This window comes from Physcomitrium patens, chromosome 2, assembly GCF_059467195.1.
Source record: "Physcomitrium patens ecotype Gransden chromosome 2, ASM5946719v1, whole genome shotgun sequence".
NCBI lineage: Eukaryota > Viridiplantae > Streptophyta > Bryopsida > Funariales > Funariaceae > Physcomitrium > Physcomitrium patens.
This window is the reverse complement of record NC_143411.1, coordinates 8,271,641-8,296,766: the sequence shown is the minus strand read 5'-3', so window position 1 is coordinate 8,296,766 and position 25,126 is coordinate 8,271,641. Positions and strand designations below refer to the sequence as shown.

General features: G+C 33.6%; 3 protein-coding genes across 7 annotated transcripts; 1 reads left to right on the top strand and 2 right to left on the bottom strand.

Annotated features, from left to right (window-relative positions):
* Positions 1-270: 270 nt before the first annotated feature.
* LOC112275610 (heat shock 70 kDa protein, mitochondrial) lies at positions 271-3,643 on the top strand. Its single transcript, XM_024506114.3, has 3 exons — positions 271-644; positions 860-1,426; positions 1,920-3,643. Exons 1-3 carry the CDS (start codon positions 420-422, stop codon positions 3,168-3,170), a joined length of 2,043 nt encoding a protein of 680 aa, XP_024361882.1. The 5' UTR covers positions 271-419; the 3' UTR covers positions 3,171-3,643.
* Positions 3,644-16,687: 13,044 nt separating this feature from the next.
* Positions 16,688-19,642, bottom strand: LOC112295715 (uncharacterized). Of its 4 annotated transcripts, none has more exons than XM_024547583.3 (6): positions 19,409-19,642; positions 18,376-18,457; positions 18,168-18,238; positions 17,709-17,860; positions 17,279-17,525; positions 16,688-16,980 (listed from the first exon to the last, which is right to left on the bottom strand). In XM_024547583.3, the coding sequence occupies exons 1-6, from the start codon at positions 19,505-19,507 to the stop codon at positions 16,816-16,818; spliced, it is 816 nt and encodes a 271-aa protein (XP_024403351.1). In that variant the 5' UTR covers positions 19,508-19,642; the 3' UTR covers positions 16,688-16,815. The 4 variants fall into 4 exon arrangements, with proteins under 4 accessions (XP_024403351.1, XP_024403361.1, XP_024403369.1 ...); XM_024547593.3 differs by having other exon boundaries at positions 17,709-17,857; positions 19,409-19,626; XM_024547601.3 differs by lacking the exon at positions 19,409-19,642 and adding an exon at positions 18,968-19,108.
* Positions 19,643-21,006: 1,364 nt separating this feature from the next.
* On the bottom strand, positions 21,007-25,029 carry LOC112277997 (uncharacterized). Of its 2 annotated transcripts, none has more exons than XM_024510944.3 (5): positions 24,747-25,029; positions 23,358-23,697; positions 22,363-22,883; positions 21,886-22,239; positions 21,007-21,593 (listed from the first exon to the last, which is right to left on the bottom strand). In XM_024510944.3, the coding sequence occupies exons 1-5, from the start codon at positions 24,768-24,770 to the stop codon at positions 21,282-21,284; spliced, it is 1,551 nt and encodes a 516-aa protein (XP_024366712.1). In that variant the 5' UTR covers positions 24,771-25,029; the 3' UTR covers positions 21,007-21,281. The 2 variants fall into 2 exon arrangements, with proteins under 2 accessions (XP_024366712.1, XP_024366718.1); XM_024510950.3 differs by having other exon boundaries at positions 23,358-23,685; positions 24,747-25,026.
* Between the last annotated feature and the right edge of the window lie 97 nt (positions 25,030-25,126).

The window sequence follows — 25,126 nt, the reverse complement described above, 5'->3', positions numbered from 1 at the left end:
GATTTCATGGGCACGTGATCTCTCAGAAAGAAAACCTGGCCCATCATTCCAGACGTGGCCGCCAGGTGCAACGAGGTAGAACGCCGAAGCATGCACAACTGGAGTGTTGATCGGGAAGCGCGAGCTCCAGAAACGCGTCACCGCGTTCTCGTAGTTGCGATGGAACCACGTCGCACGGCACTTGGAAGCCTCCAGAAACAACGATGGATTCTCGATGCCGCTCGGCTTAAACCCTAACCCCACACTCCGCAGCTCTCGCTGTCGCGGTATTGGCCTGGACCTCTCAATTCGGACAAGACAGTGAGAGACGACGCACAGCGCAGGCGGGTTGCTCACAATCTCGCTGGGCGTTCATCATCCGACATTGCGGCCGCTTTCTCTGTATCTGTTGGAACAATCGGGAGGAGTTTTGTGGTGAGATGGCGTCTCGTGTGCCGTGGCGTCGCACTTTGACGTTGTTGCAGCAGCAGCAGCGGCTACGATCTTCCCAACCCCTTGCTGCCCCTTGTTATCCCTCGTATGGGTCGTCCTTGCTGCACCGTTTGACAGGGAGGGCTCTGTACAGCTCTAAGGGAGCCGGCAGCGATGTCATCGGTATCGACTTGGGTACCACGAATTCGTGCGTGGCTGTGATGGAGGGAAAGGTGAGTTTGATTTGTTAGGGTTGAGGCTGGGATTTTGGTTTAGTTCTTGCTGAGTTGGAAATTGGAGCGTTCGCATGCGTCAATTCACGTTGCCATGCAGTCGTGGATCCGCTCGTGTGGTTTCAATTTTTGTGTTGGACCTGATTTGCATACGTATCCGAATTTGAGAGTGTTGTTCTTGTGTTGAATGTGCTGATTGGTGAATTGTGACGCAGATGCCACGCGTGATTGAGAATTCGGAAGGTGCTCGCACAACACCTTCCGTAGTTGCCTTCACTTCAAAGGGTGAGAGGTTGGTTGGTACACCCGCCAAGCGACAAGCTGTGACAAATCCAACAAACACGCTGTTCGGAACAAAGCGTTTGATTGGGCGACCCTTTGATGATCCTCAGACCCAGAAGGAGGCCAAAATGGTGCCGTACAAAATCATCCGAGCTCCGAATGGGGATGCATGGGTGGAGGCCGGAGGGCAGAAGTATTCTCCCAGTCAGGTAGGAGCGTTCGTCCTTGGCAAAATGAAGGATACAGCGGAATCGTACTTGGGTAGGCCAGTGGGAAAGGCAGTGATCACGGTGCCAGCGTACTTCAACGACGCGCAGAGGCAAGCGACGAAAGACGCAGGACGTATTGCAGGATTGGATGTGCTGAGAATCATCAACGAGCCGACTGCTGCGTCGTTGTCGTATGGGATGGATCGCAAGGAAGGGTTGGTGGCGGTGTTCGATCTGGGAGGTGGCACATTCGATATTTCAATTTTGGAGATCTCTGGTGGTGTGTTCGAGGTATGGTGTTCAGTCTTTTATGTAGCTTTGTAGGAGCTTACGTTGGTGGTGAAATTCTTCGCAGAAAAATTATGTGTAAGGGCATGTTATCACTCCCTGCTGTGCATGTTAAAATGATAAATGTGTAACGTTATGTTCTACGTCGTTGGATTAAGCAGTTTGCTTTTGCTGTATTATTGAAATTGAGTTTCAGCATTGCCTATTTACTTTCAAATTCTAGATCATGAATGTCCGTACAATTTAGGTCTCGACTAATTGAGAAACGGAAGATTATTTTAAATTTGTTGTAATGAATAAATCACAATTTTCGGGGTCGTTTCTTTGAAAGAGATTTCTTGTTTCATTCTCATTGGGTTTGAGCAATATCTCGGCCCATGCTAATCTCATACTTGTTGTATTCGCGGCAACGTGAGGGTTAGGTAGCTCTGTCATCGGAATAGTCATTCATGTGTTTTTAGTGCTGAAGATTGGCAATCTGGATTTGAAATGACAGGTGAAGGCAACGAATGGAGACACCTTCTTGGGTGGAGAGGACTTCGATAACGCTCTGCTTCACCACTTGGTGGATGACTTCAAGAAGGAGCAAGGTATCGATCTTTCCTCAGATCGTATGGCACTTCAGCGGCTCCGTGAGGCTGCTGAGAAGGCGAAGGTGGAGCTGTCATCCACCCCTCAAACCGACGTGAATTTGCCCTTCATTACAGCTGATGCTTCTGGAGCTAAGCATTTGAATGTGACTCTAACGAGGTCGAAGTATGAGCAATTGGTGAACCACCTGATTGAGCGCACGAAGCAGCCTTGCAAGGACTGCCTGAAGGATGCAGGTCTGTCCGCGAAGGACGTGGATGAAGTGCTGTTGGTGGGTGGAATGACAAGGATGCCAAAGGTGCAGGAGGTGGTGAACAGTATCTTCAGCAAGGAGCCGAGCAAAGGTGTGAACCCAGATGAGTGCGTGGCCATGGGAGCCGCCATCCAAGGTGGTGTGTTGCGAGGGGATGTGAAGGATATCCTTCTATTGGACGTGACACCTCTGTCATTGGGTATTGAGACGTTGGGAGGGGTGTTCACTCGTTTGATCACTCGGAATACGACGATACCAACGAAGAAGAGTCAGGTATTTTCGACGGCAGCGGACGGGCAGACGCAGGTGGGCGTGAAGGTGTTGCAGGGCGAGCGTGAGATGGCTGCGGACAACAAGGTGCTGGGACAATTTGACTTGGTGGGGATCCCTCCGGCCCCTCGGGGAATGCCTCAGATCGAGGTGACGTTCGACATCGATGCGAACGGAATAGTGAATGTATCTGCGCGCGACAAGGCGACAGGAAAGGAGCAGGCGATCACAATCCAGTCTTCAGGCGGTCTATCGGAGGCGGATATCCAGAAGATGGTGAAGGATGCGGAGCTGTATGCGCAGAAGGATCAGGAGAGGAAAGCGCTAATAGACGCGAAGAACGATGCGGACACGACGATGTACTCGGTGGAGAAAAGCTTGAACGAGCACAAGGAGAAGCTGCCACAGGATGTTGTGGATGGCGTCCAATCGGCGCTAGCAGAGTTGAAGAGCTCAGTAGATTCAGAGAACGTAGAGGAGATCAAAGCGAAGATCAGCGCAGCACAGACAGCGTCGATGAAGATCGGAGAGGCTTTGATGAAGAACCAGTCAGGAGGTAGTTCTGGATCTGGCCCCACTGGTGAGCAAGCGGCGGAAGCTGAGTACGAGGACGTGAAGGAAGGAAAGAAGTAAGGTGCTGAAGTTTAGTTTTGTAGGTTTACCTTCAACGTGGGGCAGGTAGTGAGCGTCGGGTGAGCTGCAAGAGTTTTCCTTCCATCCCATGAGCTTTAATAGTTTACTTCCTTCGATGTGCCACCATTTCCCTCATATGGTGGCGAATGATTCAGTCCGAAGAGTTGTATTGGATGAGAGTGTTACCATTTTGTAGTTATTTCTGTAGATTCGGGCAGTTCCTATGGTAGATAGTCTCGTGGATAGACGCAGGAAAGACTATTTATGAGCGGCAGGTGTTAACTAACTCGGCATGCACCAGTGAGATTCCATGTAGAACAGGAGCTATGTGAAGTTGTAGAGTTTTCAGCTGATTACTGGCAGAGTCCCTGTTTTAGGGAGGCTACTGTTTGCATGCACTGGTGATTTGCAAACGAGAGTTCAAATACACCGTCAAACTAATTGACTTGATCGTACATGATCGTCCTCTTTTATATCTATTGCAGTTTATGATGAAAAGTCTTTCAGCTCAACAAAAACTAACGTGGAAACGAACCCAATTGTTTTAGGTGACGATACAGTGCTACTATTCTGATTCGATGCTTGGGTGCTTTCGAAATGGGTGATGTAACAGCTCTGTTTCCATGTTCGAGTTTGAAGAATGCGGAAAGATTTTGGCGGGGTTGAGGAAAGACCTTAATAAAGTGGGAATTATATCTCGGAGGTGGTGCCATGGTCCAAAGTGGATGCAGCACCTGCTCACAAGCAAACAAAGAATCGTCGTCTCACTCCCTGAAGACCCTGGGGGGGGGGGGTGCGTGGCGGAAATGACTGACAGGATGGGTGGAGCCGTAGTTAGAGACTCTAGGTGTGTATTTGGAACGTGGGTTCAAGTCAACGTTGGAAAGTTGCGGGATCGTGCTGTGACTCAGCTAGAACCCTGTGCCGGTGTGCCAGAAGTCCCTGCTTGAGTCGGAGTGGGACTTGTCTCGCAGAACTCCTGGTTTTTCAGGACGAAGCCCTAAATCTGTCTCGGGTCGACTAAAAACACTTTCGGTTGTAATTTTCCGCACTTTTTGACGCGGCTTCTACCCGGGCAACCCGGCTTGTTGTGTGCAAGTGGACAAAGGGGGTGAAGCAAAGAAATGGGGTTTTTGGGAGTTGGAGTCATTACATATATTATCAAAGCTCTAATAAAGCTCTAGTTTGTATTGCTAGGCAATTTGCTCAAGAAGTTCAACTTGATAAGTTGGAGTTTCAAAAAGATTCAAATGAAATGTTTTCAAGAAAACAATGAATGAAGGCATCGTATCAAAATGATATTAGAATTTTTGCTTTATAGATCAAGAAGTGACAGCAAGGTTCAAAAGAAATTTTTTGAGAAGAAAATCACTTGGAAAAGATAAGATAGAACAAATGGAAGAAGGAAATTTGAGAGAAACATCTCCACCTAATAAAGACAAATTAAAATTAGATGGGTAGAATTAGATGGGTAGAAGAGAAAAGACTACTTTTTACTTTTAATTATTAAAGTAAAGAAGAGGTCACTTGGAATTCTAGAAAGAATGCTTTTGGAAATATAAAGGTAGTTTTTGAAGGAAAAAGTTTTTACATCAAAAGGAGAATAGATTTTTTAAACACAAGTTTGAAGAAGAAAGTCTTGACAGTAATAATCTATCATAACATAAAGAATTTGGTAGTAAGAATTCCAAGGCACATAGAACAAAGAAATGATCTATTAAAGAAATAATCAAAATGAACATTGTATAAAAAAATACAAAAAAAATAGATGTATTGAAAGATAATTATTTGCTTACTTTGATTGATTTAGTATTTACCTTTACTTTGAATGAAGAAGGAACAAAAATAAAACTCTTGACTTTAAACCAAAGAGTTTCAATAAAAGAAAGAAATTTGAGGTAAGATTCGCCCAGATTTCTCTTTGCAAGAAGCTTATTTATTTAATATCACATACCACTAACTCTAAGGTGTCAATTTTGGTTGATATAAGGACTACCAACTTATTCAGAGATCTAGGTTGTGCTGAGAGGTTAATATTTCATTATAAAGAAATCAAATGAGTAAAGGTGTTTTTGTCTTAGGAAAAAAAAAAAAAAAAAAAAAAAAAGTAATAAAGGAAGTAGACTTCAAGTATGAAAATATTAATTTCTAAAAAAGATTTATAGTGTAAAATCTTTGTAGAATAGATATTGTATTTAAAAAAAAATTTAGGCTACTTTGAGATAAAGTTTAGATAGAGGCCAAAGATTAAATTGATTATAGTTGAAGAAGATAGTAAAATGAGAAAATTTCTATTTATGGATCTTTCTATGTTATATGAATATAAAATTTGAATTATGATTTAAAAAGAGTTAGAAGAAGATTTTTTTTTCCTTTTATATTTGTAATGTTGATTGAATTTTTTGATTTAATAATTTAAAAAAAAGATCTTACATAAATTTAAAAATTTTAAAAATAATAATTTAAGAGTAAGTTTGGTAATATTTTGATAAATCAGTTGTCAAAAAAACTCTTTTCTTTTAGAATTTTTGATTATAAGATTCATCTATTGTTAAATATAAAAATTCTTCATTAGAAATCTTATGGACTTAACTAATTAGACTTGAACCAATCAAATTAAATATTTAATAATTTGCTTGTAAAATGATACAATTGATCAAGTAAGTCACCTTTTGAAACTCTTGTCTTCTTTACAAGCATAAAAGATGGAAAAATAGACATATTTATAGATTATAATACCTTTAAAAAACTAAAAATAAAAAACAACTATTTTATTCTAAGACTTAATGACTTCTTAGATATACTAAAAAAACAAGTAATTTAGTAGAATTTATTTGAAGTCATGATACTATTAGATCAAGATTGCAAATGATGATATAAAAAAGATTGCTTAGAGGGTTAGATACAAGTCTTATAAATGTTTAGTGCAATGTTTCAGTTATCTTTGCTATACTTATAAATCCAATTTTATACATTAAAAGTGATGAATTTGTAGTCGTATATAGAGATGACATCTTAATCTCTTTTTAAAATAATAATAAAAAATGAATAAGAATTATATTAAAAACTTAGAACCAAATATATATATATATATATATATATATATATATATCAATTTAGGAAAATGAATATTTTTTATAATTTTTTTAATAAAAGAACCAAGATTCTTTGATCACATTATAAGCAAAAAAATTATAATTAGACTTAAAGAAGTAAGAATGTATAAAAATTTAGAAAATTCTTAAAATAAAGAAAAACGAGTTAATTCTTTAGTCTAATAAACTACTATAGGAAGTTGATAAAAAACTTCTCTAAGATTGAAGAGCCTCTTATAAAAACAATTACAAATGAAAAAATTAAAATTAAAAAAAATCTTAAGATAAAGTATTTTAAAGGCTTAAGGACAATTTTTTTTTAAAGTAAGGTGTGTTTGTATACCATAACTTCAACAAATATTTTTAGGTCTTTACAAAAGCAAGTTAAATTTCAATCAAATAGGAATTTACTCATACAAGGTAAAATACTTCTAGCTTCTCAAAGTAAAACAACTAAGTGATAGCTAATTAAGATAATTTATTTTGATAAATAAATTATTTTTTCATAGTTTATTATTTGAAGACTTAAAAATTATAATTAAAATTTAGATTTATCAATAAGTAATTTCATTATTTTTGATGACTTATGTTTTAGATGCACTACAACTAATAGACCTTCTAATAGTATGGAAAATTAATAAAATAAACTCAACCTTCTACTTAATTGATGGAGTCTAATATAAAGACCAAATGAGAAGTAATCCTAAAAATGGCTTATAAGAGATTTGAGACTATTTAGTCTTAAAAAAAGAAGCACATAGATAAAAACCTTTAAAGTATCCAATATCTCTATATATATGAGATATGATTTTATACAAGCAATTTAGCTTGTTTTATACATCTTATTTCTAAGTGGTCACAAAAGTAGGCAAGTCTATATAAAATATTTTGGATTCTACATAAAATTATCTATCTATTAGACGTTTTTAAGAAATTAAAGTTTTACCTAATATTCTATATGTTTGTGCTTAAATTGTTTTGTAGATGACCAATAATATTTTTGTAAGGATAAGCCATAAACCTTTCTTTAAGAAGACATTAGAAATAAGTCTATAAAAATTTGATGCAATTTTAGATTTAAAAAAACATTGATGTAAAAAATTACTCAATATCTTTGTATTTTTATACAATATTATTTACATGAATTCTAATGGATCAATAAAAGAAATGTAAGGCATATTCAAGAGATGGTTATGAAATTTAATAAGAAATTGGAAATTCTAGAATAAAATATAAATTTTTTTACAAAAAAGAAATCCAAGAATTAATAAAACATCTAAAAATAAATATAGTAGATAAAAATAAAGCCTTCTTTTTCAAACGAGAGAGGTGCCAAAGATAATAATAATAATAAAATAAATAAATAAATAAACCATGATATGAAGAAACTACTTGAACTATGGATTCAAATAAAGATATGGCAAAATAAAACAATACTTATAGTATTATACAATAAGCTCACAAGGCAAAATAAAAGATTTAAAAAAGTTCTTGGTAAAAGTAATATTATGAAATAAGTGAAGTTAATAAGCATACCACTTAAATAAGTTCATGTGAAAAAACTCTCAAAAGCTTATATATAGCAAGTATAAGGCTCTTTGTATCAAAGTTAAATAATTGGTCTTTGTGAAGGAGCTTTTATTTTTAAGGATTCCAAGTTATTTTTTAAAAATAGAAAATAAACCAAAATAAGATGTATTTTAGAAAACAAGTTCAAAAATTAATACATATTCATGTGAAGAAAATAATACATAAATATGTGAAGAAAAAATATTCAATTTTTTACAATTATAAAGAGAAGCCTTGTAGGACATAACATAACTATGAGATTTTAAAAGGTGAGGCAAGTAAATCATAAGAATTTGTAATGAAAATAGTGACTTCTTCAAATAAATATAAAAAAGAAAAAAAGAAAAAAAAGAAATATTTATAAAAATAGGAGAAAAAAGAGATAAAGAGTGCCTGATTTTTTAAGAAATATTTTTTTATAATAAAATTTCTAAATTTTGTATGAAATTATAAGTCTTAAAAAAGAAAAAAAATTGAATTTTGTTTATATAATGTTAATGAAGACATTGATTGTCTAAAGTGAAAGAGAATACACATCTATAGTGGTTGTGGAACTTATTTAAAAAAATATAAGAAAACATGAGCTTGTATCTCAAAGACCTAATAATATGGGTAATAAAAAAAGGCTAATAGGAGTTGATGGATGGAGCCAAAAGTAAAGACCTTATATGTGTATTTAATGTACTTCTAGCATCAAGTATTTAATGACTTTGTTACAATAAAGAGATTACTAGTTAGACTTGGTGGCAAGAATAAATCAAAGAAGTAGCTAGTATGGCTACCCTTTATGCCTTGCCTAATCTAAAGAAAATTTTAATTAAAAAAAAGAATGCAAATTCAAGTCACAACATTAGAGAATTGCTATAAGATATGTAGGATTTCATTGCAACTTCTTTGAGATCTAACATTGATATAGTGTAAGGCCCTTCTAAAATTGAAATTGAATTCTTTTTATAAAAAATTTGGATTTTTAAAGAATTTCAGAAAATTTATCTTAATACAAAAAAGTAAAAAAATTAAAAAAAAGTTGTAAGCATCTGTACTATTTGACCTAGCTTTTAACTTGACTTATTGTGTAGTAATGAACCAAGTAAGTGAACTAAAGAAATAGAGTTATTAAAAGTTAGGTTTGCTATAAATTTTTTTAGGTTTGTATATAGATTAAAAATTAAAAATTATTTTTATTTATTTATTTATTCTATCATTGGTACTAAAGATTTAAGATCTTAATAGATTTTGTTTCTCTTCAGTGGCCTTGACTTTAGATTTAATTATTTTAACTATTTTTTTTCAAATTCAATAATAATAATAATACTAATAAATTACATATTATTATTATTTTTTTAAAATTTTATATTCTTTTGAAAAAAAAATTGTAAAAAAAACATAAATAATGTATAGTTTATATAAAAAAATAATGAAAAAATAAAAGTGAATCAAATATCTCAGTAAATAAAATTTAAGAAAAACATAGATATAAAAATAAACTTTAGATTTGTGCTATTATATTACAATTGTATAACTTAATGATTAATAGTATCTACTTTAAGATTATAAAATTAGCCTACAACTAAGATATTTTCAAGTTAGAAACATTCTTCATTTAAAATCACATAATGACTTTGGTAGGCTACTCCAAGCATATAGTAACACCATTATCCTATGACAAATATGCACATATTAGTCAAAATTACAATATCTACTAAACATTACATGCATATATCTATATCTATAAATATATATATATATATATATATATATATGATTTTATCAAAATATTCTGAATATAGTTTTTAATATTTTACATATATATATATATATTTATATATTAATTTACTCAAAATAATATAAAACCACTTGCAATATTATACACATTATTCAAATCTTATCAATACAATATTTTTTTAATATTTTAAAAATTAAAAATATATATTATTTTTTATTTTTTAAAATTATTTATATATGTAAATAAGAATGTGTATATATACATATACAAAGAAAAAAAATCTATAAATATATATATATATATATATATATACATACATATGTACATTTCTTAAATAAAAAAGATAAGAATAAAAATTTAATTTTATAAATTCAATAGGATATAGTTATTTTAATATTATTTAAATAAATTAATAAATAATTAAATTAAAATTAAAAACATATACATACATATGTATTTTTTAAATTCATAAAAATTCTTATATCTTTAATATATATATATATATATATATATATATATATATATATATATATATATATATATATATAAATAAAGAAAAGAACTTAAGAAATACAAATAAAAAGTGAGAATTTTTCAAAAAAAGTTGAAAAAAAGAAAATCAATAAATTTTTATATTAAAAAGAAATTGGAATGGCTATTGCCAAAAGATAAGAAAAATAGAGATCCTTAAAAATAGAGTAGAAGCAAGAAAAGAATTAACAAAACTGAAGAAGGCTTCACTCTTTACTCCATGTGTACTATCTTACTAGAAGTTATAAAGTGACGTTTTGTAAGACCTTTAACAAGTGTCTAATTTACAAGACATATGTCTTAACTTGCAAAGCAAATTTCTTATATAAGTGCCACATAGTTAGCTTATACCACAAGCTATCAATACATGCAACACATGGCTAACTTATTGGCCAAGTGTTCAACCTATCAATCATCTATAGACATATATAAAGATGAAATTGCATTTATGAAGCTTTTAGAAAGCTTTTCTATAAGATATTATCAAGTTTATGTATTTTTATTTATTTTTATCTATTCAAATTATTTAAATAATTATTAATAGAATTATATATGTCCATGATATTACCTCTCTTTTTAGAGACAAATTCCATAAGGAGTAGTGATTACATGTTGATAAAGTCCAAGATATGACAAATTGTATTTGCCACATATATATAATAATATTTACAATAAGGAGTTTTTAATCTTGAACAAATATCATATGATTGTACAAAGCATTTGATTACCTTCCACATTTAAGGCCACTAAAAATTTCTTGACATTAATTTCAAGGTCTTGTTGTATCCAAAATGTCTTACAACTAGAAAGTTTTGATAAGCCCAAAGAGTTTATAAATATGCTTCATCTTTTAGAATATATTAGCACCTTTCAAAATATAGTAGATTGTTCTTAAATTCAAATTTGGAAGTATCATGAGATTTTGAAGGATTTTTCTTAATATCACAAACAAGACAATCAAAGGACATATTTGATTGAACTTGCTTAAAAAAAATTGAATTAGTAATAAATATTGATTTTATTTCTCAAAGATGAAATTTCTTTAGCTTTAAGAGAATTATCTATTATTAATCAAAAGTTATATTTTATTTTAATAAAAATAAGATCAGCTAAAATAGGCATTCAATATTTTTTTTTTATTTTTTTGGTTGATAAATGATCTTGAATTTGAATTTTTACAAAGAAATGCTCCAATGAGCTTAGTGATGATTCAAAATAAGTATTGACATGAAATATTTAAGGTTTTTGTAATTTGGATATATAGTGATTGAGTCAAAAGTGCCTTCTAGATAATGGTGTAATTCTTAAAATAAATCCGTAATTGCAAAAAATTCTTTGTCATAGATTTTGTAGTTGATTTTAATTATTGAAAATTTCATTGGATAAAAACATATTGAATGAAATTTATCATGTACTCTCATTTGAAACAATACAACATCCCAAAATAAATTCTCATATGTTTATTTCTATAAAGAATGTTTTGAAGAAGTTCATACGATAGAAGATTAGTGCAAATATAAAAGTTGTCTTCAAAGCTTCAAATGTTGCTTTTGCTTCTTGATTCTACTCAAATTTGTCTTTACAAGTGAAACACGTAAATGAAACTCCAACTTGAAAAAAATTCTTAATGAAGATTTGACAATAATTGATAAATCTTTAAAAACATTAGACATTTCTTATTATTTTTGAGATCTTCCAATCCATAATATTTTGAACTTTCTTAGGATCGATCATGAATCCATCATTTAAAATAATTTATCCTAAGAAGTCAACTTGAGTAGTATAAAATATACACTTTTTTTTTATCTTGGCATAAAGTTATGCATCTCTTTCTTTTTATAACACACAACAAACATAAAGTTTATATTCTTTTGTGTTTTTAGAATAGATTAAGATGTCATTTAGATAACAAACAACAAAATCATCCAAAAATTTCTTAAAAGACATCATTCATTAGATATGGAAAAGCTCTTGGTACATTTATGAGTCTAAAAGGCATGACATTATTTTTAAAATGTCTATACTTGATTCAAAATACAGGCTTCTATTCATTTTTATCTTTAATGTATATCAAATTATATTCTTTTTATAGATTTATTTTTATATATATTTTATCTTAATTAAATTAATCAAACATCTAAATATCAAATATAGAAGGTATTTTTTTTTCATGATAATCTTGTTAAATCCTTAATAAGCTACATATCCACAATAATCTATCTTATTTTTTTTACAAATATGATAGAAGCTCATGCTAAGGATTGTGAATGGCATATAAATTTTTGGCTAAATTCTCATTCAGGTATTCTTGAAATTCAGTCAACTTATTTTATAATAAATTATAGATTGGTCTAAATAATACTTAAGCACCTTCTTGAAGGTCAATTGATCAATCATAAAGACAATACTTAGGAATAATATCTACATTTTTTTTTTTCAAAAACATCTCAATAATCTTCATATTAGCTAGAAATGCCACTTGAAATCTTTCCACTATTATAAACAAATGAGGCATAAATCATACAATATGCTCTTTCTTTTTACAACATGTAAGAAAGCTCTTACATCTACAAATACAAATTTGGTTGTACTAAACATATGACTTTTTACTTAGTTAACATCACTCTTAATTATACTATAGAAAAAATCAAGACTACAAGAAATCTAATGTCTTCAAGAATTATACTTTTTGAGCAATAATAAACCTAAAATAATTAAATTAAAAAAAATCTAATAATATTGAATATTATAAAGTTATTATAAGTACTTATTGCTACTTCTATAAGAAGAATTTCATGGATAACTTCTCTAAAAGATTATAGACGACTATCATTAACTTCTATATGTACTAATTTAGTTTTTTTAAAAAAAAAGATGCTATATCTTTTAACAAATTCTTCATTTAAAAAAAAAAAAAAAAAATTTAAATCTAGTAAAGCAAAGACTTTGTAATGTTTAGGTCATATACTAATATCTATTGTAAAACAAAGAGAGGGTTTTGAAGAGAGAATATGACTTTTTACTAAATATTGTATAAGATTTTAGCCACATAATTTCTATTGTAGCTAGATAAACTTGTTTTTCAACATGTTGTTTTCTTTGGCAACCATACTTCTTATTTTGTGGTTGCATCACTTCTTTGAACAATATTATATGGTATATTTAGATTTACCAAAATATAAGCACAATCTTTCTTGATGATGACATGTCTTTTTTTGTTTGATAAGAAGTTTGAAATGCATTGCATTAATTTGCATATTGCTCACTTTTACATACATGTATTGAGAAGACGTAGGTATTTTTATTGAATTGTAAAAGCATTGACGTCTACTTGTGGCTTTTATATTAAAATTCAAATAATTAATTATCACACTTCACAACAAAGTCAATTACTTAACTAAATGTTTGAAAATCAAATAAGTTTAGCATCCATTTCTTTATCTTATATTATAATCTAAAGAAAAATTGGCTAATGACTATAGTATCATTCCACTTAATATTTGTTGTAAGTTATTAAAATTATAAAGCATATAATATTAATAATTGATTGTCTTGTTGCAAAATATGGATCTTGTTGGTTACAATACAAATTTCATCATATTTTTTATATATAGATAAAAAATTTGCCAAAAAGACTTCTAAATTTTCCATTATTGAATCTTGTTGTTCAAGAAAAGGTGAAAACTATGACAATGCAAAACTTGAAAGAAGTGTTTTAATAAACTTGACTTATAATATTAAAATTGCAAAATTTTAGAATTGAAGTTTAATTACCAATTATACTTGGTTGATAAATCTTCAAAACTTTAATCACGTGCCATTAATTTTTTAGGTAGGGAAATTCTTGATTTTTTAATGCTTGAATAATATTCTACCCTAAGAGAAGTAATATGATTTGATATAGATATTGAAGCAACTCTCATCATTTTTATATCTTTACTTCTTGTCAATCTTATTGTTCTTTGTGGTGGTAAATTGAATTGATGCATTGTAAGCATTAACTCTTAATTTTTCTTGCATTTATATTATTGCATTCTTTATTTCAAGAAGCTCTACTTTGATAAAATAAGAGAAAATAAAATGTCTAATATCACTTAAAACAAATAAAAGACATGACTTTAGAAAAAAAAAAAATATTAAGACCAATATTAATTTAAAAAAAGATAATTTGCAATCTCTAATATGCTTATGTCTTATCAAAAAAGAAGAATAATCTACTCTTAATAAAAAAAAAAAGACAAAACTATTATATTATAAGTGTACTATTGTCAATCTCTTAAGAACAAAAACTCAAATAAGATACACAAACAAGTGAAATACATATCAATAAGAGATAAATAATACATATATATATATATATATATATATATATATATATATAGAAGAATAAACTAGAATAGCTATTGCCAAAAGGTAAGAAAACTAGAAACCTTTGAAACTAGACTAGAAGCAAAAAACAAAGTTGATTAGAGTGAAGAAGGCTTTACTCTTGTCCCTATATATACTATCTCATTAAGAGTTATATAGCGAAGTTCTATAAGACCTCCAACACATGTCTTAACTTGCAAGGGAAGTTTCTTATATGTGCACCACATGGTTAGCTTGTACTACAAGCTACAAGATATGTGATTAACTTGTTGGCCAAGTTTCTAACCTTTCAATCATCTAGATAACTATTGTAGTAAATATGTATGTCTATGGCAGCAAGTTTGGCTCTAATTGCAGTTTAAAAAAAAAACTTATAATACCTTATTAAGTTCAAGGATAGTTTTGATATTTTTACAAAAATGAGCAATAGATTTCTTTTTATTGAAAATATATAGATATTCTTGATATTTCAATATATTTCAAGGATATATATGATATTTATTCTAAATTATATGTCTACTAGCCATAGATATAATACTATTTTAATAAATAACCTTAATTGTTTATTAATGCCAAGCATAGGTTGTATTCTATATAGGAAGTATATTTCTTTGGTACTTCAAAGTTTTTAAATCAAACTCGCATGGAAGTACAAGATGTATGAGAGTGTAATACAATAGTCTTTGTTTTTTCTACTAACACTATTTCAATAAGTCTTTCATCCATTCTTAAGTCATTTGATTACACTCTTAAATTTGTTGTTCTTAATTCCTTAAGCTACACTCTTAATTCTTATATCTTTAAATCTCTATGCTAAATTCATAACCTCAATTAAATCAATTGGGCAACTTTTAATTTTTGTGAACTTATCTCCTATCTAAAGCTATAGAGATGAATGAAAAATTGTTTCAAAAATTTGCACCCTCCTAATATTTGATATGGAGGTAGATTTATCTTAACTTCTACTATGCATTGATTTAGTGTTTAGATATAATTACCATTTTTAAAATTTTTGAATTACAAATATTTCTATAATCTTAAAGATAATATAAATATTGTTAATTCATTTTTTAAAGAGTATGAGTATAATCCTAATAATTAATATTCTATTCAATTTTTTAATAAAATACAGAAAATTATAAGAAGCAATTAAACTACTGAAAAAAAAATTAAGATTGTTAGATTCAAATGTTACATCCTTTATTTTTAAGTCAAAAATAAGTTATATATAGAAATCATATTTTGATATTAATGATTTTTTTATTATTATTAATCTTAGATATATGGTATTATATAAATATATATATATATATATATATCAAATTACAAATATCTTAAATATTTTTTATTTTTTTATTTTTTTGTATTTTTAATAATTTTGCCAACTATCTTACATTTATTAACAATCATAATAGTATTAATTCTAACTCTTCATTTTTAGAAATTTATATCAAAGAATTTTTATAATTGACTACATGTAGTTTTATCTATATTAGGAAGAAATACATTTGACATTTTTTAATGTTGTATTAAAAGGGTAAATAAACACACAATTGGTAAATATGTTTACCAAACATGTTTGGTAAAATTATACTTTCGATTCATCAAATTAAGATGGATGTGCAAAATAGTTATCCAATCTGAATTTATGTAAGAAATAGAATAAAAATCATATCATTGCTATTTCATTTTAAATAGTTCAAACTGCTCTTAATACTTGTCATTTAAATCTAAGATTCCTTGTACAAATTGTAAAAATACCGAAACATATTAAAAATATGTTTTCTTTTCTTTTCTTTAAAAGATCTAGTTTTATTATAAGTTCAAATCTAAAGTTGTATACTTAATACGTAATTACAAAACTTAATATCATATATAATTTTAACAAAAAAAATCAAGTATCAGTAATTCTACATTATTAAAAATTTTATATAAAAAACCAAAAAAGTAGTTAGATTTTGATTTTATTTTAAGTCTACAGTCATTCCTACAAGACCATTCAATCTTAGAAGTTCAATTTGTTTTTTTTCTCATATCTGATTTGTAAAAAATACCTTTAATAGAAAAGTGAAGAGATATTTAGTTGCATGAGCTGAGCCTACAAGAGTATCGTATTCATGCATTTCTTCTGACTTTCATGCAGAAGTCACTAGAAAAAACATTTACCTTCATTTAAGGGTTTTTTCTTTCTTTATCAATCAAAATGCATGCAAGCCCCATTGACGAAATTCTATGTAAAACCTTTATATTTGAAATTGATTATCTTTATAAAATACAATTGTCGTTTGTAAGGCCATCATTTCAGCAAAGGGTCTGTAGCAACAACTTAATATACATTTACAACTTACAAGCTCAGTCACCTCTTATCATGAACTTCAATGATGTCACCATCCTCCATGTCATGCTCCTCAGGAGTACTATTGGGAGACAGCTGGTCTCCATCAAAACGAAAAGTCATGTTTGCAAGAGGAGCTTTAGCCATTTTCGCATACACAGTAAATAGCTTCTCAAATTTGTCGGTCTGTCCAATTTACATTCACAAAAATAACAGTGAGTTACTTCCCTCACTCATGGACAGACTTAGAAACCAGTTCCAGGGTACCCCAACGCAACCTGTTGCAATTAATCTACAAGAAAATTGTTGGGACCCAACAGGACCTAGTGAGTGTGGGGTCAAGATGAAAGTAATGAACAAGCCAAAAAAAAAAAAAAATAGAATTTGGTTTAGAAACGAGGGTGAAAGAATATTGTTTCAGACATCTGGCAAAAACAATTCTGGTTTCCTTGTTGCTGTAAACCATAGGCTCGAATGTGCTTACCGTGTATATCCTGATAGATTGAGAATTTTCAGCCTTGTTTTGAACTTTAAGCAAGATTTTTCCCTTTCCAGTTGCAGCGGCCTCTCCCGTTAGTGACTCGTCAGATTTCGTAGTGGGCGCCTTCACGATCACAGGCGGCTCCGGTTCGGGACGATATTGTGCTTCCATCCTTGCTAGTTCCTCAATATTTCTAATTGCCCCTGGTGAAGCTTTTTGCTCCAACAACATTAACTCTCTTCTCTTCTCCCTGAATACGACGAAGAAACAATAAAATACATGTTTTTTTAATTGGACTTCACAAGAATGGAATGTCCCCTTTGCAATCTCCTAGCTGCTGAAAGTTATGCACCTCTGAAGAGCAGTTCCTGGATACTAGAAGACGAGTTTCACATGCTCGAACACAGAAATCAGACTTGAAAAGAAATTTAACCTCAACAGTTGTAATGCACAGTTTTCTGTAACAATTTCAGGTTGAGGTTGCTTCGGCTGCTTGGGAGGCAAAGACATCAACCAGCTGTCGTCGTCGTCATCCAAGTTTGGCTGTCTGGCGGGGACCTTCTGTGGGGCTGCTGCAGATTGCTTCTAGTCACAGCCAAGCTTGTGATCAGAATGGATCAAACCAGCATTGAAGGACAGTCATGCAGATATAACTCGTAGAGCCTTACTTATTTCCTGGAAATACATTCCACTCCACCCGAGACTAATAATGGGAGAATGGAGTGCCGCAGAGGTGGCAAACCTTCAGCGAGAACTCACCAGTTGACGGGAAATACCATCTTGTATCCACATTCTAATTGGTGATTATCAAAACCATCTACAGACATCGAACTTAAGAATATCACCAGTAAATCCATTTTTTGTTTAACCAATTGAAAGAATGCCCACAAACCTTAGATGACTGAATTTCAGGCCTACGCTTGGGTGCTGATGTGAATATGACCTCGTCATTATCACTTTCATCTGTTTCCACGACAATCATAAATGATAGAAATTACAGTCTTTAAGGGTATTACTTCACAATAGGAAAGTGATTGCAACTCTGATGAGCTTCTGATATCACTAAAATATGATCACAGTGACTGATAAGGTTCACTAACCACTTAAAAATGTTGGAGCTGGACCAACTGTTTGGCTGTAGTTGAAGAGTGGTTCGAATTCCTCCTCATCGTCATCGACCACCTGGTCATCCACAACGTAGGATTTTCATTGAAAGAATCAAAATCTCGATTGTATCCACATTAGTCAACCATGAAAACAAGCAGCCCAACTCAGCGAATCCATACGAACTCCGCAACAGCATATCACACAGACCCAGTTTGGAGTGTCGAGAATTCTGCGTAAATTGAATCTCCTATAACATAACCCTAATTAAGATCGCTGTTGATAACAGGCATTCAATCAAAATCCAGAGAACAGTAATTACGTTTGAGAAGACTACTGCACAAACTAAATGCTATGCTATTTCCAGCTACGCACTCGCATTAGAGTTCTCTGCTCCCGCGGTTTTGTAATTCCAAATCACATCACAGGCTGGGGTTTGTGTCTGCTAAGAGCAGCATGCCAAAACCCTCCTACAGATCAAAATACTGAAGTGCAACTCGGATAGCCTTACTTTTCAGCAGTCATTTAGTGTATCTTAAAACCTGTGTTCAAGATTAATCAACGCAATGTATTGAGCTAAGCGGAGACCTGCGAACCCTCGACATTCATCATATCACCACAGAAATCGTTGCAGATTCTTCTCCATTAACGATACGTGATCCCCTAACTCCCACACAAGCACGAATGGAATCCAACGAAACAAAAACAACAAAAAAAAACGTGCTACACCATAATTGTTTGAGAGAGCAATCAAACAGTCCTTCAATCCTCGTTCCAAACTCAGTTGCGTTACATAACGCATTAGCGATCTGTCGCAGTACATCCTATAACACGAACCCAATAGTCGGATTTGCTCAAATTCCAAGATAAAATCAACACTTGAATATCCCAAAATTTCTAAAGAGCTAAGAAACGCTTCGCGACAGCAAATCACACAGACCCATATACAAATGTGGTCATATATGCTCAATCTCGAACGAAAAACAACAGCACACTCGAATTCAAGGATCGACCCATGAGCCTACGTACATGATTGATGCTCAGTCTGTTCAAATCTACAGCGCCCCCTCCTCTACCCGCCGCCATTGGAACCTTCACAAGAGGGTGACTTGCAGGATTTCGAATCATGGAAGGCTGCAATGCAAACTCCCCCGAAAGCAAGTTACAACCAGGCAACGGATATAAAGCAAGCAATCTGAGATATCTATATCACGTAGGGCCTGTTGCTGGCTTTCCAATGATCTTAACGGCAAAATTCAACTCCAACCCAACGGATGTTTCCCCTACTGAGTTGGGTTGCATTTGGGCTCATTACCTCAGTTGGGCTGCATTCCTCAATGGGCCCACAGTCATCCACATTGTACACAACAAAAGGGCATGCTGCTGAAGTTTGTTCAGGAGCTTGCCTCTCTCCATACTCCCAAATCCTTCAATTTTCTCTAATATTCAACCCCCCCCACCCACCCCCCCACCCCCAAATTCCTAAAAAGTTGCAAAGTTTTGTAAAAATACTTTTTGACTACATTATGACATTTTAGGACAACCACTTGTTTTGATTTTCAACCATCGTTCTTGCTTCAAAGATTATCTTTTTTTGTTGTTGTACTCAACAACACTCAATGTACATGATGACTTTGTTTCTAGGAAGAATTTTTACAACTCAAAAAAATTTACCCATTAATTATTTTTCACCAACATGGATATTTTATAACAAAAGGATTCAAATTTGATTTAACTTGATTCAAAATTGATTCAACATTCAAACTTCTATAAGTATTAAATATCCTCTTTTTTGTATTGGTTCATCTCCAAGTTTTTTTTTTTGCACAGTCAGGGGTAACATATATATATATATATATATATATTACATTTCTATATCTTGCATTTCATAAAATACAAGTAATCTGATTATAAAGATGATATTTGAGTAAATTGGTGAGAAAGAAAGAAAACCACAAATATTATTGTTATCTTTATCATGTACAATCAGAAGTCAGATTCTGAGTTCTTTGTATAAGAAACAATTTTGTCTTGATATATTTTAACTTGGGATGTTAATGGGATATTTGAGATAATTAACTGTAATATGCACTTGTAAGCATGCAAGCACTTGTATACACCAAAATTAATGGCACTTGAATGCTTTTATCTGTATATTATACTTCATTCTTTGATTCCACACATTGATAATGGGGAATATTTGTAAAATCTAACACAAAGAAACAAACAGTAGTAATAAAAATAGTTGAAGTATGATTATTTACACTGAGTGATAGCATGATAGATGAGCTTCGCGCGAAGGCCACATTTCCTCTGGAGACGTCGATTGTTCCACGCCTCAATTGTAAACCAGTAAGTCCATTCTCACCCAAGATGACCGTTACAGTCGTAATTGTTCTATCGAGTAGGTAGTTCTAGGAACCATCTATACTATGGGAGGAATTATCTTCTGGGCTGCCATCTATACGCATTGAAACCCAGAGTCACGAACTGTAATCCTAAGAAAATTTTCGAACTTTGAAATCAGGAACACGATTCTCTAGTTAAGCTTGTACCTGTGAGATTGAGCGACTAAACTTAGTGGAACGATTGATGAGAATCGGTGCAACTAGCGCAGGATAGCAAGATGCATAAGAAGCTCTTTTTTGTGCATTCTACTTAGCAAATGCTACAAGAACTGTAGCACAGAATGCGAGAAATTACAGAGAAGTTCGATTACAACGTTGATTCAGCAAGCTGGGTGCTTCCAGGGTCCTAAAATGTCATTGCCCCTGTGTAGCATGCCGTATATCGATGTGTTTTAATCTACGAGTGTCTAGGTAAAAATACAAACCAAATCATGAAGTGTTAAAAATTAAAATTTAAGATCCTAAACTAAAATCTAAAACTACATGAGTGTCTTTTAAGACTTGAGACCGTCGACGGAGGACTCAGAAAAACTGGCCGATTGAGATGCTGAGTCAACGATGCTCATTTCTCTTGCTAGCTCATTAGCCATGGGTTCATCTCCTACTTCAGACATCGCGTCCATAGCTGAATCTCCTCTCTTCGATGACATTTGGTCCGAGTCACACTTGGTTTGCTTTGACGCACCCTCGAGTGGGTCAGAAGCAACTCTTTTTCGGGGTGGGATAGCTGTTGACACAGCCTTTTCCCAATCTCCTATATTCATGAACTGTAGTAAGATGTCGACCACCTGATCCACCGTCAAGACCTGCATAAAAGGAACCAATCAAAAAATTATTTATGCTGACGCATTCTTCTACTTCTCCTGATTTGCTGCCATCAAGGTGAAGCATTTGAGGCCAAGGTTGAATGGCCATGAGATCTAACTTATCAACGTCTCACGCAGGAAGAAGCCCTTCGTCAAGAAACAATTAAGCATGAAAGAATAACTCGGATGTTAACTAATTCGAAGAAAATAAGGTACACAAGACAAGAAGCCTTAAACATGAAGGTATTATTGCAACCAACATATATAACATTGTGTTGGTCCACTTCCTTACCTGAGAGCTTAGCATGTGTTTGTCGATTGGAAGCTTTGCAGTAGAGATACCTTGGTTTTTTGCTTTCTCAGCAGCGATTCCATCCCATCGATCGTGGTCGACCAATCCACCCACAATATAGATTTTGGTCTTGTCCACAGTCTCTAAAACAGTCTCTGAATCAGCTGTCAAATATACAAGGTCCTCTTTCCTACCCTCAAAAACATCAATGTAAGATTTATATTCCTTGTGCAGAAGCCAACTCTCAAACCCATAATGCATCTTCAACTGTTCCCGAACAGTGCTAGTACAGCTTGTTAATGACAGGCGACATGGAACTTCAGCCCTTCCATTTGCAGCATAGGAGTGCACCACCTGTACAACCTCCACAGAATCAGCAGCTAGCAACACAAGACATATTTGAACTGCACCGATGTAACCTTCCAAGAAGCAACTTACGATAGGAACAGTTAGGAGATGATCTGCGAGAATACAAACCTGTTGACATAAGCTCGAGATTTCGTTTGGTTTCATATTCTCAACGAACTCGAGATCAATGACAATATTCTGCCCATCTGCCATGACTTGAATAAGCTTGTCCTTTCGCACTTTACGTTCATCTTTGCGAGAAGCCCTCAACCCCATTCTCTCTTCTTTTGCTTTCTGAACTTCATCTTCCGAAAGGTTCGCGAGCTTTTCCTGCCACTCTCTCCGCTTCTTCTCTGTTTCTTGATGTCTCATTGCTTTATCTTGTGCCCTCTTTTGTAATTTTGTCTGCTTATACCGTTCCTGTCTTCCTAATACTTTCTGATCACTTTTAGAAAGAGACCTAGCTTCCTCTGGCAGAGGTGGCTTCTGGACATCCACATTTCCAGATAATGCGGGACGTTGCTCTACTTTGGATCTAGCTTCATTAGATACCTCCTCCATTTGAAGCGCGTCAGAGCTATTATTTTTTTCCTCACATTTAGATACTTCCAGTGCATCCTCAGTTCGATAGATGGTTTCTGCCGTTGGACCTAATGCAGTGTAAAACCATTAAAAAATTTAAACACTTCCACCACCGTAAAAAATCACCACTGAGAACAACTACAACTTGACGCGTAATTTCCACAATCAAATTCACACACACGTCAACCTTTGCATTCTATTGAATACTAGACTATAGACGCAAACAAGCATAATTCGCGTCCATTAACTTATAGTAGACGCTTGTGATACTGGTTCTATCACGTTTGTGTACACCTTGAATCAAGTATTATGACCTCCATAATGTCCAGTCACAATGACGGGAAAAGGACCAGATATATGCTAAAAGACGACCCACGATGAGAAAATTGCCTTGCAACAAGTACCGCAGTGGCTTGTAAGTGATCAATAAATTTATCATTGAACTGCTTGAAGAAAGATGCCATTTTTTACTGTTTTTCGAAGATTTTATCCCTCTCCATGAAATAATGATATCCCATCACTCAATCCTCATAGTTTCGTACCTGGTTCTTCCTTCTCATCATAGCCATAGAGGCCGGTCCCATTGGAAGCCTCCCTGCTTTCGTAGCCGTCTCTTTGACTTAAGCTATTAAACCTTTCCAAAGGCAACTCTTGATGCACGATTCCAGGAACATCTCCAATTCCTCCCACAGCAATCTGCACACTGGCAGGGTCGACTGACGCACCTTGCACAGACTCTGCAGTTGCTGCGGACCTTTTACCCACCTCTGCAGTACTGGCCTCCTCCACATACTGCTCACTAATTTCAGCTATAACTGCATCCTGAGACTTCGTGATGTTTACATCGCCGACGGCATCGACGGAAGCATCCTGCGGACAAGCCTATGACAGGGACATTGGCATATGCGTTGGATGATCAACCTTGTACACAAGGAGCAGCAAAGACAATACGGCAGGCAAAGACAACGTTAAAGGCAACGTCCAAAGCTGCTAATATTTCGATTTCATGATCTACTACTACGTAGTCACTATGATGAGATAACCCAGGTGACGATCATGAGATAATCCTGCCAAGTCTGCAAATGTTCGTAATTGCGTTCGACAAAATCGCACAAAAGTTTGTGATCGTAGATGTGATAGCACCTCGAAGGTAACATAAAACATAATAACACAACAATATCAATGAGAAGTGTAGATAGTGCGACTTTATCTTTTATCTAAGCGTACATGTTCCAATCTCGTGACACCCCTAATCTTGCCACTGCACGAAACTCGCAACTGTTGTGCACGGAGGAGCCTAGTTAGGAAACACGACCAAACCGCGAGAGAAACCCTAATCTTTTAAACAGAAACAAATGTTCGGGTCATAAGAGCCGCGCAATAGTTAATAATCGCCTTTCTCCATGTGCTTCTCACATATTCTACAGTCCCGGCAGCTAGAGCTCGCTCATAAAAACATTAAAAAATGAAAAAAATAAAGAACATATGCTAAGAATGTTCCTATCAGCACAAAACGCACAAAATTTCACCGCATACGTACACAGTATGCACTTATTCTCGAAACTAATCCCCGAATAGTCCACTTCTCAGCGGAGCAACTCCTTACATCGTTCAACCCACCTAATTTCACATCGTGCGCCACACTCGAACCATCACAGCACGCAAATTCTAACCCAACTGTAATTCGTAACAGTTTGTACACTCTATCAGTTACCCCCTACAAATTCAAACATACAAGAGCGCACAACCTTAGAAACAGCTAAACTAACATCCCAATGACACCCAATCTCCTCAACCCAAAAACCGAAGCTCACCCATCGCAACCAAGCAGCAACACCAGCTTTTCCCTAACATTTCCAAAACTAACAAACAAAAAGTCCATCACGTCCTCCTCGCAAACGACAGAAGCGCAAGGAAATCATGCCACGCACCTGAGCAGACCCTGAATGCTCCATTGCAAACTAAGTAAAGAGCTAAGGAGGGAACCAGTTACGAGAGGGTTTCGAGCTTTGGCGCCACAACCACGTGGTTTGTAATGTGTGTGTCTCCACCTTGAGTGGGTTTCGTCACCACTGCCCTGTTTGCAGTGTGGGGGGTATGCTCCGATCGGCACAGTCAGTCTATTGGCAAATCTGAGCACCATCCCCTGCTTTCTCCCGGTCACTTCCCTGCAGAGGTGGCACATTACGTGGCGGGCACTGTCTGGCCGTAACGTTGATATGCCGTGGGTCGGAAAATCCTATGGTTGTTGTCGGTTTATACTGGCTGTTGATGCCCTTTCTTCCTCTCCCCTCCTCTCTCGTTGGGTCTT